This window comes from Anolis carolinensis, unplaced genomic scaffold, assembly GCF_035594765.1.
Source record: "Anolis carolinensis isolate JA03-04 unplaced genomic scaffold, rAnoCar3.1.pri scaffold_13, whole genome shotgun sequence".
Taxonomy (NCBI): domain Eukaryota; kingdom Metazoa; phylum Chordata; class Lepidosauria; order Squamata; family Dactyloidae; genus Anolis; species Anolis carolinensis.
The window spans coordinates 1,879,947-1,895,771 of record NW_026943824.1 but is presented as its reverse complement, the minus strand read 5'-3'; the positions used below and the strand labels follow the sequence as shown (position 1 = coordinate 1,895,771).

The following is a 15,825-nucleotide window of genomic DNA, read 5'->3' as shown; positions in this document are numbered from 1 at the left end:
TTCCATTTGGAGCAATTGAAGTCAAAGACAAAGGACAAAAATGGGAGGGGGAGAGAGAACTTGAGGCCTTTTAAAAACAACTGAAAAGGTGACAGGATGCATTGGGACAGTTGAGGGGTGTGCAGAACAATTCCAGCTTTCCGACCCTAGTTTTGAGTGCCCACTTCTGGAAACAGTACAATTGGATTAGATAAAACTTCTAATCCAAGCCATTAGGGCAGCCTATCCCTGTCCATTGAAGTACCTAGGTCTGCTTTGCTCCATGAAAAAACCAGCTTCCCAGAGGGTTGCTTATGGTGAATGGTTTTTACTAGATTAACTGGTTGCTATGTGTTTTCTTGCCTTCTTTGAGAAATGTCAACAATCCACATAAGGAGGGCTGGGTGAGTTTGTAGCCCTTCTCATTTGTTTCCCTCCTGGTGCCTTGGGAAGCAGTTCTCATGAGCTCAGCTTTCCAGCGTTGTGTCTCTCTCTATGTGTGTGTTCTCTGTCCCCTCCCTTTGGTAGAGTTCACTTGCCTAATTTGGTGTGCGTTTGCCTTTCCTTCCCCTGATTGGTCACTGGGAAACAGGCTGGAGCCTGGAGGGATCCGAAATTAGTTTCCTTTTTGGAAATCCGAGCCTGGCCCGGCCCTCCCCTTCCCAGCTTTCCTTGAATTGGTTGGTCCAACATTGGCTCCTTGAACAGGAACACACACACAAAACAAACAGTCCCACCCCTCAGACTGCTTCTCTGTTTACTTTCGCGCTTGCTTTCCTGCCAGGTTTTCCTTCCACCGCCAGTTTCTTGTTCCCGGGCTTGTAATGTCTCTCTTTCCCCCTCTTTTCTACCAGTTTATGTTGGAGTTTTTCCCCTTATAGAAAAGTTTGCTACCTAGAAAATGGTTGAGCGTTAACTCGGCCAAAGAAAACCTGCCCACTTCAGCAGTTCCATCATGTGAAATGTACAAAAACAGTGTGGCTTTTAGGAATTATTCGCCTCCTTTTCCTTTTCCTCCTTTCCTCCCCCTCTCTATCCTTTCCTGTCTCCACCTTTTGCTTAGCTTCTAAGAAACCCCCTTTGTTGCAGCTTTAAACAAATGTGGCCATCTTGGGGAAGGGGGGATAGTCCAGTAAACACTGAAAAATTGGAGTATAAACATTGGATCCTGTTTTGTCCTTTTAGATTTAGATTACATCTTTAAATATCCTTTTTACAACCTCTCCCCCCCCCCCCCCCCCAATGATTTGCCTTCTTATTCCACATCGAGAAAAATGGTTCTTGGCCATGGGGAGGAAGCCAATAGAAACATCCTGTCTATGAGATCACGTTTGTGGAAATGGCCAAAGTCTTTTTTTTTGTGGTAGAATGCAAACATGGGGCCTCTAACGGAAGCTGTATGGTAAGAGGTTCAGGTCTATGTCACTGCTTACCTGTGGCCACAAAGGAGGAGATACTTCACTGTGCTATCAATGGCTTTCATGGCCGGAATCACTGGGTTGCTGTGAGTTTTTTGGACTGTATGGCCATGTTCCAGGAGCATTCTCTCCTGGTGTTTCGCCCACATCTGCGGCAGGCATCCTCAAAACAGCAAAGAAGAAACCATGAAAACAAAATCTGGAAACCAGTATTTTTTTAAAAAAATTCTGAAATCAGGACAGTAAATAAAGAACAACACTCAGAAAACAGAGGAATTCCAGACAGGAAACAGTCAGGGCAATGCTAACACCTCCCAACAAAGGATTCCCCCAGGCAAGAAGCAGCCAGGCTTTGAAGCTGCCAGTCTGTTCAGTGCTAATCAAGGTGGCCAATTGCAACATTCACACTTGCCTCAAGCAGACAAGAGTTCTTTCTCCCAGACATTCCACAGATATATAAACCCCACTTGCCTAGTTTCCAACAGACCTCACAACCTCTGAGGATGCCTGCCATAGATGTAGGCGAAACCTAATGTAATCACTTCTGAGCGCTGTGGGAGGGGATAAACAAACCACAGTTTGTTTAGCAGGAGGCACAGGACTGATTTGTTCTAAATCAAATTGATTTAAGTCATGATTAGAATTGCTTCTCTAAAGGACTCGGCTGTAATGATCAATCACCATTTAAATCACTAGTGAGGAAGATCCTATATTTATTTAATCATTCTCTGTAGAAGGTGTGCATTATTTTTTAATATAGGTTTAATACATATTCACAGATGAAGGAGAATGCACACTAAATGATCCTCTGGATGGTTTTTCAGATTAATTTTAAGTAATCAGCAATGAGATCTTTTGCAGTTCTGTCCAAGCTCCTCTTCCTCCTTGTTTGGATCTATTCCAACTCCCAAAGTCTGTGTTGATTGTTCTTCTTTGTCTTTGACTTAAGGTGAGGAAAGGCCAAGAGGGAGAAAACACACATGAACCAGGATTTGTCGGTTTATTTCCAGTCCCCATAAACTGCTGTTCACATAATATAATTCAAAATGGGAGAATTAGTTATTATTTCTGCAATTTAGGATCTTTCTATGGTATTGTGTCTTTAGGAAACATTGGAAGTCTGGTTTAATTTTTTTAAAATCTAATTTGAATGGAGGGCTAGGGTTTTTTTGTTGTAAATCTTGACTTTAAATCAACTCTAATGACACATGAACATACTAGCTGAACACATGCTGACTGCAGAGATATAGAGAAACTCCTCCGAGGCATGGAATAGCCGTGTGGGTCTTTTCAGCAGCAGTATAGTAATTTTAGGTGGGATGGAGGAGTGGGAAATGGTATACTCTTAATGTAAATGCCAGCACAGAAGTGTGACAATGCTGAGCCATGTAGGATTGCAATCGTTGTGTGAACATAACTGCAGAATGGTGATAATATAGTACTTGGTTGCACTGGCCCTGAGTTCAAGAGTTAGCCGTAATGTAACTTGTCATATGATTAAATCTTGTTCAAGATGCATTAAGGACCCATTCCCATTATACATTTTGATCCACATTTTTTATTATTATTATTACAGTAGAGTCTCACTCATCCAAGCCTCGCTTATCCAAGCTTCTGGGTTATCCAAGCCATTTTTGTAGTCAATGTTTTCAATACATCGTGATATTTTGGTGCTAAATTGGTAAATACAGTAATTACAACATAACATTACTGCGCATTGAACAACTTTTTCTGTCAAATCTGTTATATAGCATGATGTTTTGGTGCTTAATTTGTAAAATCATAACCTAATTTGATGTTTAACAGGCTTTTCCTTAATCCCTCCTTATTATCCAAGATATTCGCTTATCCAAGCTTCTGCTGGCCCATTTAGCTTGGATAAGTGAGACTCTACTGTATTATTATTATTATTATTATTATTATTATTATTATTATTATTATTATTATTATTTATACCCCACTTTATCTTCCCAAAGGGGACTCAAAACAGCTTGACATAAAAGTATGAGTATACAATTTAAAATATACAGATATTAAAATAGAATTAAAAACAAATAGCACAAATTAAGTTAAAATCCATCCAAACATGTATTTGTAGGAATCAATTCAGAAGCTGGCATATGGTCACAAAATGTTATATGGTGACTGCTTGCAAACTATGTATGAAAAGCTGCTGAATGTCTTAATCCACCCTAAATACTTTTGCTTTTACCAATAAGTTAATTCAGTTATCACCTATCATTTGGGTTCTGTGCGGTTTGCAGTCAATTACTGATTGAATTGTAGTTAAAATAGCAATATTCATAGCCAGGAATCCATGAAAGGGTTAGTGTTGTAACAGCAGCACTGAACATCTCATAATTCCCTGTTTGGACCACAGTGGACAACTATTTTGCTGGCACAGGAGAAAACAGGAAAACAAAACCCAGTCGAGTCCCGCTGTAGGAGGAAGTGAGAGGCACAGCGAGAGTACGAAAGGAAGCTGATGGATTTGAATACATTCAGCTTCAATTTCAGATCCAACAAGCCAAACAAATAATGAATTCTCTTCTCCAGGCTTCCTATGCTCAGGAAATATGCTGTTGATATAATTGCATTGCATCGACTTCAAAAGATGAACATACTTTTTCAAATGGGCTGTGCAGCTCTTGTTTGCAATCTTGATTGGATGTATTCTGCTTTTCATAATGCATATCTAAATTCAATGCTGCCCTAATTGGAAACAGCATGTTTTTTTATGAAAGAAGCCTGAGACTGGAATTGCTTGGATTATCTTTGTTGCTTTTTAAAAAAATGAACATAGCTAATGGCTTCTAGGAGACCTTGCGGTTCTGTGGATTGTGTGTTGCATTTTGATATTGTGTATCCAATACACAATATCAATGGCTTTATGCAATCCATTGACCACATATTCTTCCGAGAGTCGTGTTTTTAACCTCATTGGTTTCTATAGCCTATGGTGTTGGAATGTAGTTGCTGTCATTTTGCATCCGTTTTACATCTGTAAAATGGGGATAATAATTGTGAGGAAGAAAAGCTATGAAACCATCTAGATCTAAAGTTTGGGCTGTTTTTATGTTGCTTCAAATCGTTTTTCCTCTGAAATAGAGCTTACAGCACCTCATATTCAAATGTAGTCTCCTATAAAACTATTCACCAGGGTTGATTCTGCTTAGCTTCTAAGTTCATATGAGATCTAGTGTCTTTAGGGCATTTAGCAAAGGATGAGTGGGTACAGCGGGAAATTGATGTTAGCTTCACTAAATATAGATGGAGATGCCAATGCTGCGGTGCCATATGTGTCTGTGAGTGTTAGGGAGTGAGGGAGAAATACAGCCCTCCAAATGTTTTTGGATTGCAACCCCCAGCATTTCTCACCTTTGCCTATATTAGCCAGTGTTGATGGGCATTCCCTCACTGCCATGTTTAGGCAACAGAGAGTACATCCAAGCTCTGAGTGGCACCATTCGCTGTGAATTTTGTGGTTTGGGACCAAAATTAGTTAAGTCTTTGATGAAAGGCAGAAAAGGCTTGAGGGCACGTTTGTTTGCGGCACAGCTAGCTTGTCACATTCAAGAACAGCGTGGTCAGCAGCCAAGGGAATGCAGTCATCTTCTTTTTGTATTTTTAGAGGCTTGTTTTCGTCATCTTGAAAAAGAACCTGCAATAAAATTTTACAATATGGAATGGTTCTGTTCAGGATGGCAAGCAGCCATTAATAGCCTCTTTCCTGTTACTATGCCCTATTTGAATACCCTCTTCCCCAGTTTTATATTTTCCTACCTGTCAGTCAATACCCTTGCTACTAAGAATTCTCAGTCCTCATTTGACTGATTTTTTGATCCCACACAGCCACCATAATGTCTTTTCCTCCCCACCAAAACATGTTGTTGTCCCTATACAAACCTTGGGTGAATAAGTTTGGTATTAGTATGTGGCATTATATTGTAAAGCTTCGTGTTTTGTTCTCAGTCCCCCATTCGTTGTTATTTTTCTCTGATATACTTTAATTTGTATGGCAAACCCATTACCTGTGGGATTTATCAAGTAAATCATGACAGGATTATAAGAAGATCCCATTTCATTTCTTGGTATTATCCCAAAGCAGGTGGCTCTTGACTTGGTTGGGTTTTACCGTGTTTGTTTCCTCTTTCTGCGAGGGAAATGCAAAAATAATGTAGTGTTTCAAAGTCAAAAAATAGACATACTTGCCTGAGTGTGTTTTTTCCCTAGGCAAAGCATTATGCATGTACATGAACAATTCTGCATCTAGGACAAACTGACACATACAGGGATAAATTGATCATGGCCAGCTAAGCTTGTGGTTAACATTTTCTGGTAAAATGGTTGATTTTTGTGACAGCATAAAATTCCAGGAAATTATGCCTTGATGGTGAAAAGTAAAATTTCCCAGCTATTTCCCTACTCAAGAGATGGCTTCTGTGGCTAGGCAATTGGGAATAACCCCACAAATCAGTACACAGCAGTAAGAAACTGGAGAGATTTGCATTGTGAAATAAGTGGGTATTTCATTTGCTGGGAGGGGGGAGAGCAGGAGAAACAAGGAACACGTTTCATTTTCTTATTGTCTTAACTGGGCTGATGCATTGTTTAGTTGGGTAGTAGGAATGTTGTTGCTAGTGCTGAGTGCTAGGAATCCAGTTTCCCATGGCACTTTCCTTTTGGGAGACTGTGTTTATCGTGACTCAATCTGGAATAGAGAAAAAAGCAGTTCTTGTTGTGTGTCTACAAGTTGTGGACTTACAGTGACACTGATGAGGACCTTTCACGGGGTTTCTGGGGCTGACAGTGTATGACTCATTCAGGGTCATCAAGTAGATTTTCATGGCCAAGCAAGGATTCGAACTCTGGTCCTCCAGAGTCATATTCCAACACTAAATCCACTACGACATGCTGGAATGGTGCAGCCTATCTTTAAAACCTAATTATAGAACAAGGAGCATCATGTAGTTCCACTTTCTTCAGACAGTAAAATATCCTGGCTTGGAACTAGCCTTGCATGTGAAGAGGATTTAGTAACCCCCCCTCAAAAAAAAATTAACTGCTCCTCTGTCTATTTGTTCCAAAGGCATAAACTATGTGCCTCCCACAATATGTTGACCTTCATGCTCAGCTTTGAAAAGTAGTCTTTGGACTGTGGTTCCCCGCATCCTCCAACCACCATGAACATTGGACATAAAAGCAGGTGGTTCTTTACACATTGCAGAGTTAAACTGGCCATGCTGGCTTCTGAAAGTAATAAATCCAACATAGTAATTTCTCAGAGCTCTGTTTTCATGCAGCTCTGCCCACACCGTTGTGTGTCATCCTCTCAAGTGTCGCTTTTATGTCCCAAACTATAGTTATCGATGTTCACGTTGAGTTGTGCCAACGCTGCCAGACATAAAGATGGCAAAGGAGGCATTGCGTGGGCATGGATGGGTTTCTTTCATCACGATGCTCAGCCTTCACTTTTCTACTCCTGGCACTGTGCACAAGTTCATTGGATGGATTTTGGTGCATTCCCTGTTGGTGGCATTTAAAGGGTGCCAGTTGGTTTCTCAAGATGTGTGGTTGTGTGAATATAGGGGCTTGGCATATGCAGTATACACAACCGCAGTGGTCTTCTGATCAGAGCTCTTTGCTTGTTTCTTCAGCTGTGCTGCTCTTGGCAGGCAGGCTGCAGGTGAAGGGCCAGCGAAAACGCTTGATGCTTCTTGTCCCTTTCCAGCTGGTCCCTGTGCCATTCTGCGCCCCCAGACACACTTTTCTCTCCAGGTCATAGTTGTTTGATGGTGGGTTTTGATTTACTTATTAATCCTCCCACATCTTAATGACTCCTCTTTGGTCTGAAAGAGGCTCTGCTTTAAGTAAGCATTCATATTTTTTCCTATGTTATTGCTTGGCATGTGTTTCTTGCAGCTTGTGCCATGAGTGCCATCTTGTGGCACATCTCCTAATTGTGATTTTTTTACCTCTATCAGCCGGGCACGGCTCTACTGAGATACCATTAATAGAAATGACATTTTTGGATGTTGTATCAACATGAAAATCCTCCACCAACATAAGTTTGTTGGGCTAGGAATTTTCAGGCTTTTCTTCAAGGAACTGAAATGCTGCAAAGGATTTTGAGCCTTTTTCTGTGTATTCAGCTCGCACTGTTCTTGCCAGGTTTCTTAGGGAATACACTAATCTCAGTTTAGTGTAGAAGTATATGTCTGGTATGTGGTATAATGTGTGAAGTATCTTTGCATTATTAATACTTTAAGTATGTGTATTGTTAACACGTAGCTGAGAAACTTCCCTCTCTCTTTCATCGCTCTTTCTTCCACAGTGTTCCCAATTCGTGCCCGGCCAGTCCCCGCGGTGCTGGCTCCTCAGGATACCGTTTTACCCACAATGTTACCTCGGACCTGCAGCTGGCGGCTGAATATGCAGCAAAGGCTACGTCGGAACAGCAGGCAGATGCGTCAGGTGGAGACAGCCCAAAGGTTTGTTACAAGAAGCTAGACTCTTCTATCTGCCTATTTCCAGCCGCTGCATCTATTTTGTCCATTTTCTCCATGAGCTCAAGGCAGATCCACAGATCTCCACTTTCTAAATTGTTATACCCACAGCAAGAAAGAGTGACTTGCCCATGATACCCCCTCTCTTGTTTAAATACCAGGGCTTCTCAACCTAAAGTGTCCCTATGGCAAGCCTGTCACGGGTTTTCTTGGTAGGATTTGTGTGTATGTGTGTGTGGGGGGGGGGGGGTGCCTTTGCCTTCCTCTGAGGCTGAGAGAGTGACTTGCCCATGGTTATGACCAAGCAAGAATTCAAACTCTTCTCTACAGAGTTATAATGCTCAGTTCACTGAACTAAGTTATTGTTTGTCTGCTTAAGAATAATTTTAGTGGCTGCCTCCATGTAATCTGGAGTGTTGACTCGCCAAATGTTTTGAACTTTGATTCCCACGGTACCTTGCCATTGGCCTTACTGTTAGGATTTTTGTGAATCCTACAAAATACTCTGCAGAGTAGGACACGGAACAATGGCTTCAAACTACAGGAAAGGAGATTCCACCTGAACATCAGGAAGAACTTCCTCACTGTGAGAGCTGTTCGACAGTGGAACTCTCTCCCCCGGACTGTGGTGGAGGCGCCTTCCTTGGAGGCTTTTAAGCAGAGGCTGGATGGCCATCTGTCGGGGGTGCTTTGAATGCGATTTCCTGCTTCTTAGCAGGGGGTTGGACTAGATGGCCCATGTGGTCTCTTCCAACTCTACTATTCTATGATTCTATGATTCTATACTCAACCCATTCTCACATCATGTCCGGGGGCCACCAAGACCTCTAGGCAATCTAAAAACAGGCCATGAAAACAATAGTGTATTGCATTGCCTCATTGCTGGGAGTACTATTTTGTTTTTTAACCTTTATTTTTTAAAAGTAAAGAAGACTAGTTCCACCACAGTTCTTTGCACCTGTATTTGTGGATAAGAAGGATTTTGAATTGGCCCAAGGAGCTCAGGGAGTTCCTGTCAAGGACAGAACGCCACAAGGTTCAAAATAACAGAGTTTATTTAATTACAGAACTCAAAAATGCCCGTAAAAACACAAGGGCCAGGCAATTTTAGCCTTTAGGAGCAAAAAAGGGACAAGGAAAAAATGTACAAAAGATAAACCGGATTAAACCGAAGTTTAATCCGGGTAAAAACAAACTGCTTGCTTCAGCCTGAGGGTAAACAAAACAAAAGCCGAGGAACACAAGATACAAAAGAATGCAACTAATTGGCAGCAGATTCCTCTCTGCTGCCAACACTGTGCTTAGAGGAACTTGCGTCGCTCCCACACACACAGCAGACAGGATTTCCAACACGAACAGATCAGCCAAGGATTGTAGCAGAAGAGTAGACCCAGTTCCTTTCCGTGGTTCAAAGCCAGAAGTAGACGTTTGTAGTTTCCAAGTCCAGAAGGGGGAAGGCAAGCCGTGGTCAGTTCAATCCGAGTTTTCAAAGCAGGAGATGGCGTCCGTCAAGAAGACGACGGAAGGTCAAGCTAATAAGAGTAAGCACAGGTTTGCACAAACAAATGCCCACACAATTCCTCCCGCCGTCTGACCCTGAATTCCAAAAACAACTTACGTCTCAGCACAGGAAAACACACCAGTCTTCAGGAAAGCGTCCCACACAGATCCCAAGCGTTTGTCCAGATTACCTTGCCCAACGCAATTTGCAATTGCTCCCAAGCCCCATTTTATGCCAGTTACAAATCCTCATCACTGTCAGCTGTCCTCCTTAACCCGGGCGTTTCCTCATCACTTTCCTCATCAGAGCTGGAACACCTCTGACTACGCCCCACAGCATCTCCAGCTGTGGATCCCGTCCCATCCCTCCAGCTAAGCCATGGGTCTAGTCCTGAAAGTCCCCATTCATCTTCTATCCCATCATGACCAGTGGCACCCAATTCCTCCCTTACCCGAGTCCAATCCATCTCATCCTCCTCCGAGCTAACCAGCCCCTCCTCCATTCTCTCCGTAAACCCCTCAAAAGACTCTTCGTCAGATGGTGCTGCAAAAATGTCTCGCAGTCTTTTTCTTTCTCGCTCCTCGAGAGTATCTGACTCTCGAGGAGTCTTACGCCCACGTCTGTCAGTAACAGAGCCATGAGGCTCAATCATAACAGTTCCATGTTGGGGAGAACGGTTTTGGGATTTTTGTTTGCTTCTTTTTTGGTCTTACCTTAAAAGGCATCTGGATACTTGGCGCCTACCTTGTTAGAAAAGCTCCAACCTAAATTATTAATGAACTGTGAAGCTGCTAAAAACTCCCCTGTGTGTCTGTGTTTGTGTTGTTTGTCTGCAGGACGAATCCAAGCCGCCATACTCATATGCCCAGCTAATTGTTCAAGCTATCTCGTCAGCCCAGGACAAGCAATTAACACTAAGTGGGATCTATGCCCACATCACCAAGCATTATCCTTATTACCGGACAGCTGATAAAGGCTGGCAGGTAAGTCTCTGCTCTGGTTCGCTTGCTCAAAATGAGGAGGAATTCTGCGCTCGCTTTGGGATAACCCTTTTCCTCCCTCTGCTCCCTGCAGAATTCCATTCGGCACAACCTCTCCTTGAACCGTTATTTTATTAAAGTCCCACGTTCTCAGGAGGAGCCAGGGAAGGGCTCTTTTTGGCGCATCGATCCTCCTTCAGAAGGCAAACTGGTGGAGCAGGCATTCCGAAAACGGAGGCAGAGGGGGGTGTCCTGCTTCCGAACCCCTTTTGGGCCTCTTTCCTCCCGGTACGTTGGGTCTGAGAGCGGGACAAAAGCCATTTCCTGCTCCACTGTAGGAGGAAGCTTCCCTTCTCTCTGTCCCACCCTTGTCCCAGCTACAGAGGACGGGGTCTTCTTGATAGCTGCTTCCAGGCCCTGGAACTTGCTTCTAAGGGTGTCTTGACGTTTGTCAGCTAATTGTGACTCTCTCCTTGGGACTGTGCCCCCCAGGAGTGCCCCTGCATCCCCTACTCATCCCGGCTTGCTGTCTCCTCACACAAGTGGCCTCCAGACGCCAGAGTGCCTGTCGCGGGAGGGCTCACCCATTCCACACGATCACGACTTTGGTTCAAAGCTAGCCTCCGTTCCAGAGTATCGGTATTCACAAAGTGCACCTGGTAAGCAAAGAGAATGTTAGGTTTCTTTCTACAATTATTAGGTCCAAAAACATCTGAATTCTGAACTGCTTGGATTAGGATCTTCTCTTCGGACCCATTTCTTCCCATTTCCTCTCCTTTTCCCCGCAGGCTCGCCTGTAAGTGCCCAGCCAGTAATCATGGCAGTCCCGTCTCGGCCCTCAGCCCTCATGGCCAAGCCAGTGGCCTACATGCCGGCCTCCATTGTGACCTCCCAGCAGCCTTCGGGCCATGCCATTCATGTGGTGCAGCAAGCCCCTACTGTCACCATGGTCCGGGTCGTGACCACCTCTGCAAACTCTGCAAATGGATACATCCTGACTAACCAGGGCCCGGCAAGTGGCAGCCATGAAGCAGCAACAGGGACAGTCTTGGACTTGGCTGGCGAGCCTCGAGGTAGGAACATGTGAATCACCGCCCCATGTTTGTGGGTCTGTTGTAGCCATATCGCCTAAGACCTTTTGGTTAACACGATGCTCCAAAAGATGATAAAATAGGAGCATTGCGGATGACAATTGACTCTCTTTCTGTAGGAATGGATGAGAAGCCCACCATTGCGTTTGCAGCAATCCCCACTGGCAGCCGGGTGATTCAGACCGTGGCCAGCCAGATGTCTCAGGGCGTCCCAGGACAAACGGTCACCATCCTCCAGCAAGCCACCCCTGTGGCCATCGGTCAACACCAGCTCCCCGTCCGAGCCGTGACGCAAAACGGAAAGCACGCTCTCCCCACCAACAGCATCACCAGCGGCACCTACGGTGTGTAGATTTGTCTATTCATGCATGGAACATTACATCCACTGGATATACAGAGTTTCTTTCTATTCTGCTAATTTCCCCCCTTATATATAGTATTAAATTCGGGGCTGTGGATCTTGGCGGTGGATATATAGTTAACTAAAGAGGTGGCTTCCAGGGTAGCAGAAATGGTTGACATTTTCTAGCATTGTGCCATTAAGCTGTATTTCTGGCATTGCAGAGGGGATGGCTGGTGACTACTGGAAGAGCACTTTGGTTTTCTTGATGCTTAATGAGAGGCCAAGCTTCTTGTATTATTTATTTTTATTTATTACATCACTTCTACCCCGCCCTTCTCACCCATCAAGGGACTCAGGGCGGCTTACAATATAAACATATACATCAGAAAAACAGTTTACATCAGATTTAAAAATCTTTCAAAATTAAAAAATTACAATAAAAATTAAAATATGCATTAAAATCATATGCTTCTGCAAAGGTGTTTAGAGTGGCTTGTAGTTCTTCTTCTCAATGCGCACAGACTACGTTATCATCAGAATATTGGAGTTCTATAATGTTGTTGTGACCTTAGTTCTGGCTCTCAGTCTGCTGAGGTTAAATAGCTTAGAGCAGGGGTCCCCAAACTAAGGCCCGGGGGCTGGATGCGGCCCTCCAAGGTCATTTACCTGGCCCCCGCCCTCAATTTTATAATATAATATTTTTATATCAGTTTTAATAATATAATATATTGTATATACATATAATATTGATAATAATATTATGTTATACAATATAATACTAATAATAATACCATATAATAATAGTAATTATATGTTATATATTACATATTATATAATAGTATAGTGGTATAGTTCAATATAGTAATATATAATGCTAATATTGTGCTATTCTAATAATATAATATATTGTATGTACATACAGCTGCTCTGAGTCCCCTTCTGGGTGAGAAGGGTGGGATATAAATGTAGTAAATAAATGCAGTAAATAAATAATTAATTTTAGACTTAGGCTTAGCCAAAGTCTGAAATGACTTGAAGGCACACAACAACAACAATCCTAATTAACTTGACTATCTCATTGGCCAGTAGCAGGCCCACACTTTCCATTGAAATCCTGCTAGGTTTATGTTGGTTAAATTTTTTTTTCATTTTTAAATATTGTATTGTTCTTTCGTTGTTGTTGTTGTTGCACTAGAAATAAGACATGTGCAGTATGCATAGGAATTTTTTTGTATTTTTTTTTTTCAAATGATAATTCGGCCCTTCAACAGTCTGAAGCATTGTGGACCGGCCCTCTGCTTCAAAAGTTTGAGGACCTTTGGCTTAGATGATTCGGACAGCTGACCTGTGGATAAACCAAACCAGGCCAATTGGACTTGTTCAAATCTGGTGGTTTTCTAGTATCGTGTTTTTTTAGAAAGAGACGGAAAGATGGATTCTCTTCTCCCTTTCTTTCTCCAGCCCTCACAAATCCACTGCAGCTCCTTGCGGCCCAGGCCAGCTCCTCCACTCCAGTGGTGGTCAACCAAGCAAGAGAAGCTGTGGCAAAAGACACGGAGGAGCTTTCAAATGAGCCGGAGGTCAAGCGGCCTCGGATGGAGGAGCCCAAGGCAGGAGGAGCGGCTCTGCTGCAAACCGGCGGCGTCATCACTTCCGCAACCCCACAAGGACAGGCTGCTGGCGAATGAGGAACCCAGAGGTTCGGAAATGCAGCGGCATAAGCTTTGGTGGAGATCATTTTTTTAGAAAAGGAAACAAAAAAGATATATGACTGTAACATCTTTTCCCCCAGCAAGATGTTTCTCCCAAAGCAAAGGAAAAGCTCCCTTGGAAGCATGTTTTTTTTAAAAAAAGAGGTCAGGGGTTTTTCAGATCCTGAGGTGCCAAACGGAATACGCAAATAAGCCTCCACTGACCTGTGGTCTGAAAATCCTCTTTTGCTTTTCACTTTGGAGATTATTTTTCCTCTCCTTTTTAGATTTTAAAAAAACAAATAATAATAATAATAAAGACAATTTGATTGTATGACTGCTGGGATTTTCCACCCAAGCCCTTCATTTCCTTTCTTCCCCTTTCTTTCTTCCCCTCAAAAGCATGGTAGTTTTACGAGAGCATATTAAAAAACACAGGACAGAAGCATGTATTCGGGGAGAGGAAGGGCAGAAGGTAGGGGCTCATTCAATCTCCAAAGACTACTTTCTTTCTCTCTTTCTCAAATTTCTTATTCATGCGACTTTGGGAGGTTACAACTCCCAGAATTTCCCATCTACTTGGGTGGGAGATGTGGGATTTGTAGTCCAAAAAAGGAACACTTCCATACTCTTTAGAGAGAAATTTATACCCTTTCATCTCAACTCCAAACCCTCAAAAACTGATGGATCATCTTTTTTCTGAACATTACTTTTGGAACCAGGTTTTGCCATATTATGCACACAATTGCTGGTGAAATTATCGACAGTTTTGTAATTTCCTCCCCCTTTAAAAAACTTGGCCAGTTTCCCCTTTTGTTGATATCACGGTGTTCTATGTTTGGTCACTAGATACTGCCAAAGTGAGTTGGCCTGAGAACATATAAATCTTTGTGGCTCATAACAGAATGACCCCATAACCACATAAATGATACCCATGGTTTCATTTACGTTTTTTCTGAAAATAATACGCCCTTTCTTGGCATTTCCTAGGTCCTCCAATGTGACTTGATATGCTCCTGCCAATTTGTTCAATAGGTGTCTCTATTCCCCGTGGTTTTGCATATCCACGAGAAGTCCTGAAGCATATAAAGGGTTGTATTGTAATATCTAGTTTAGAGCGTTAAATTAACACGGTGCACGAAAGTTCGCGTTTCCATGTCTGCCTACAAATAAATCTTTTTATATGGGGATTTATGGAACAGCTCAGTCACACCATCTTCAGTATCATTCCGGTTCATTGATTTTAAGAGAAACACACATGCAAGAGAAAGAGAGAAATGGAAATATAAAATCTGCTTTTAACCCAGTTCCAGTTTTAAATGCTGGTCCTGACGCCTAAAGAGCCAATGTTGTATATGTGGTTAAAATGTTGGACTAAGTCTAACGAGGGGTTCCGATTTCCTGTTTATCTATGACACTCACTGGGGGACCTTGGACCAGTCACTGTCTCTTTTAACCTACCTCACAGGGTTGTTGTGAGGATAAAGTTGCGGGCGGGGAGGGGAAACTCTGTATGCCACCGTGCCCTCCTCGGAGGAGGGGCAGAATAAAGATGAAATAAAATAATAGCCTTGCCGTAGTTTAAGGTATCAGGGTATATGATCCTTCCTGATGAATCCCATGGTGATAGTTATAACGTCATAGAATCATAATGGAGCTCCCGGTGGCGCAGTGGGTCAAACCCTTGTGCCGGCAGGGCTAATGACTTGAAGGTTGGGTTGCTGAACTCAAGTTTGCAGGTTCAAATCCAACCTGGGGAGAGCGTGGATGAGCTCCCTCTATCAGCTCCAGCTCAATGTGGAGACATGAGAGAAGCCTCCTACAAGGATGGTAAAAACATCAAACTGGACAACGTCCTTGCAGATGGCCAATTCTCTCATACTAGAAGCAACTTGCAGTTTCTCAAGTTGCTCCTGACATGGAAAAAAATAGAATCATAGACTCATAGGAGTTGGAAGAGACCCCAGGGGCCATCCATGCAGGAAGACACAATCCGAACCCTCATGACAGATGGCCTCTGTTTAAAATCCTTCAAAGGAGGAGAGTCCAATACACTCCAAGGCAGTATCTTCCACTGTCGAATAGCTCTTACTCTCAGGAAGCTCTTCCTAATATTTAGGTGGAATCTCCCTGCAGTTTGATGGTTTAGGACAGTAATGGCCAACCTATGACACGCGTGTCAGCACTGACATGCCTAGCCATTTTTACTGACACACTGCCGCATGCAGATTGATTGGATGACTATGTCTTTTGTAGCCAAATTTGGTGTGATTTCGTCCAGTGGTTTTGTTGTTTACTCCATGGGAATTATGCACA

General features: G+C 43.0%; 1 protein-coding gene across 1 annotated transcript in view; it reads left to right on the top strand.

Moving 5' to 3' along the window:
- The window catches only part of foxk1 (forkhead box K1), a 39,777-nt gene extending 24,700 nt beyond the window's left edge, over positions 1-15,077 (top strand). The window contains exons 3-9 of the mRNA XM_008121725.3: positions 7,732-7,888; positions 10,241-10,387; positions 10,479-10,672; positions 10,877-11,043; positions 11,173-11,457; positions 11,595-11,819; positions 13,280-15,077. Coding sequence (XP_008119932.3) covers positions 7,732-7,888; positions 10,241-10,387; positions 10,479-10,672; positions 10,877-11,043; positions 11,173-11,457; positions 11,595-11,819; positions 13,280-13,506 — 1,402 coding nt within the window. The 3' untranslated portion in view covers positions 13,507-15,077. The remainder of the gene's footprint in view (positions 1-7,731; positions 7,889-10,240; positions 10,388-10,478; positions 10,673-10,876; positions 11,044-11,172; positions 11,458-11,594; positions 11,820-13,279) is intronic.
- The last annotated feature ends 748 nt before the right edge of the window (positions 15,078-15,825 follow it).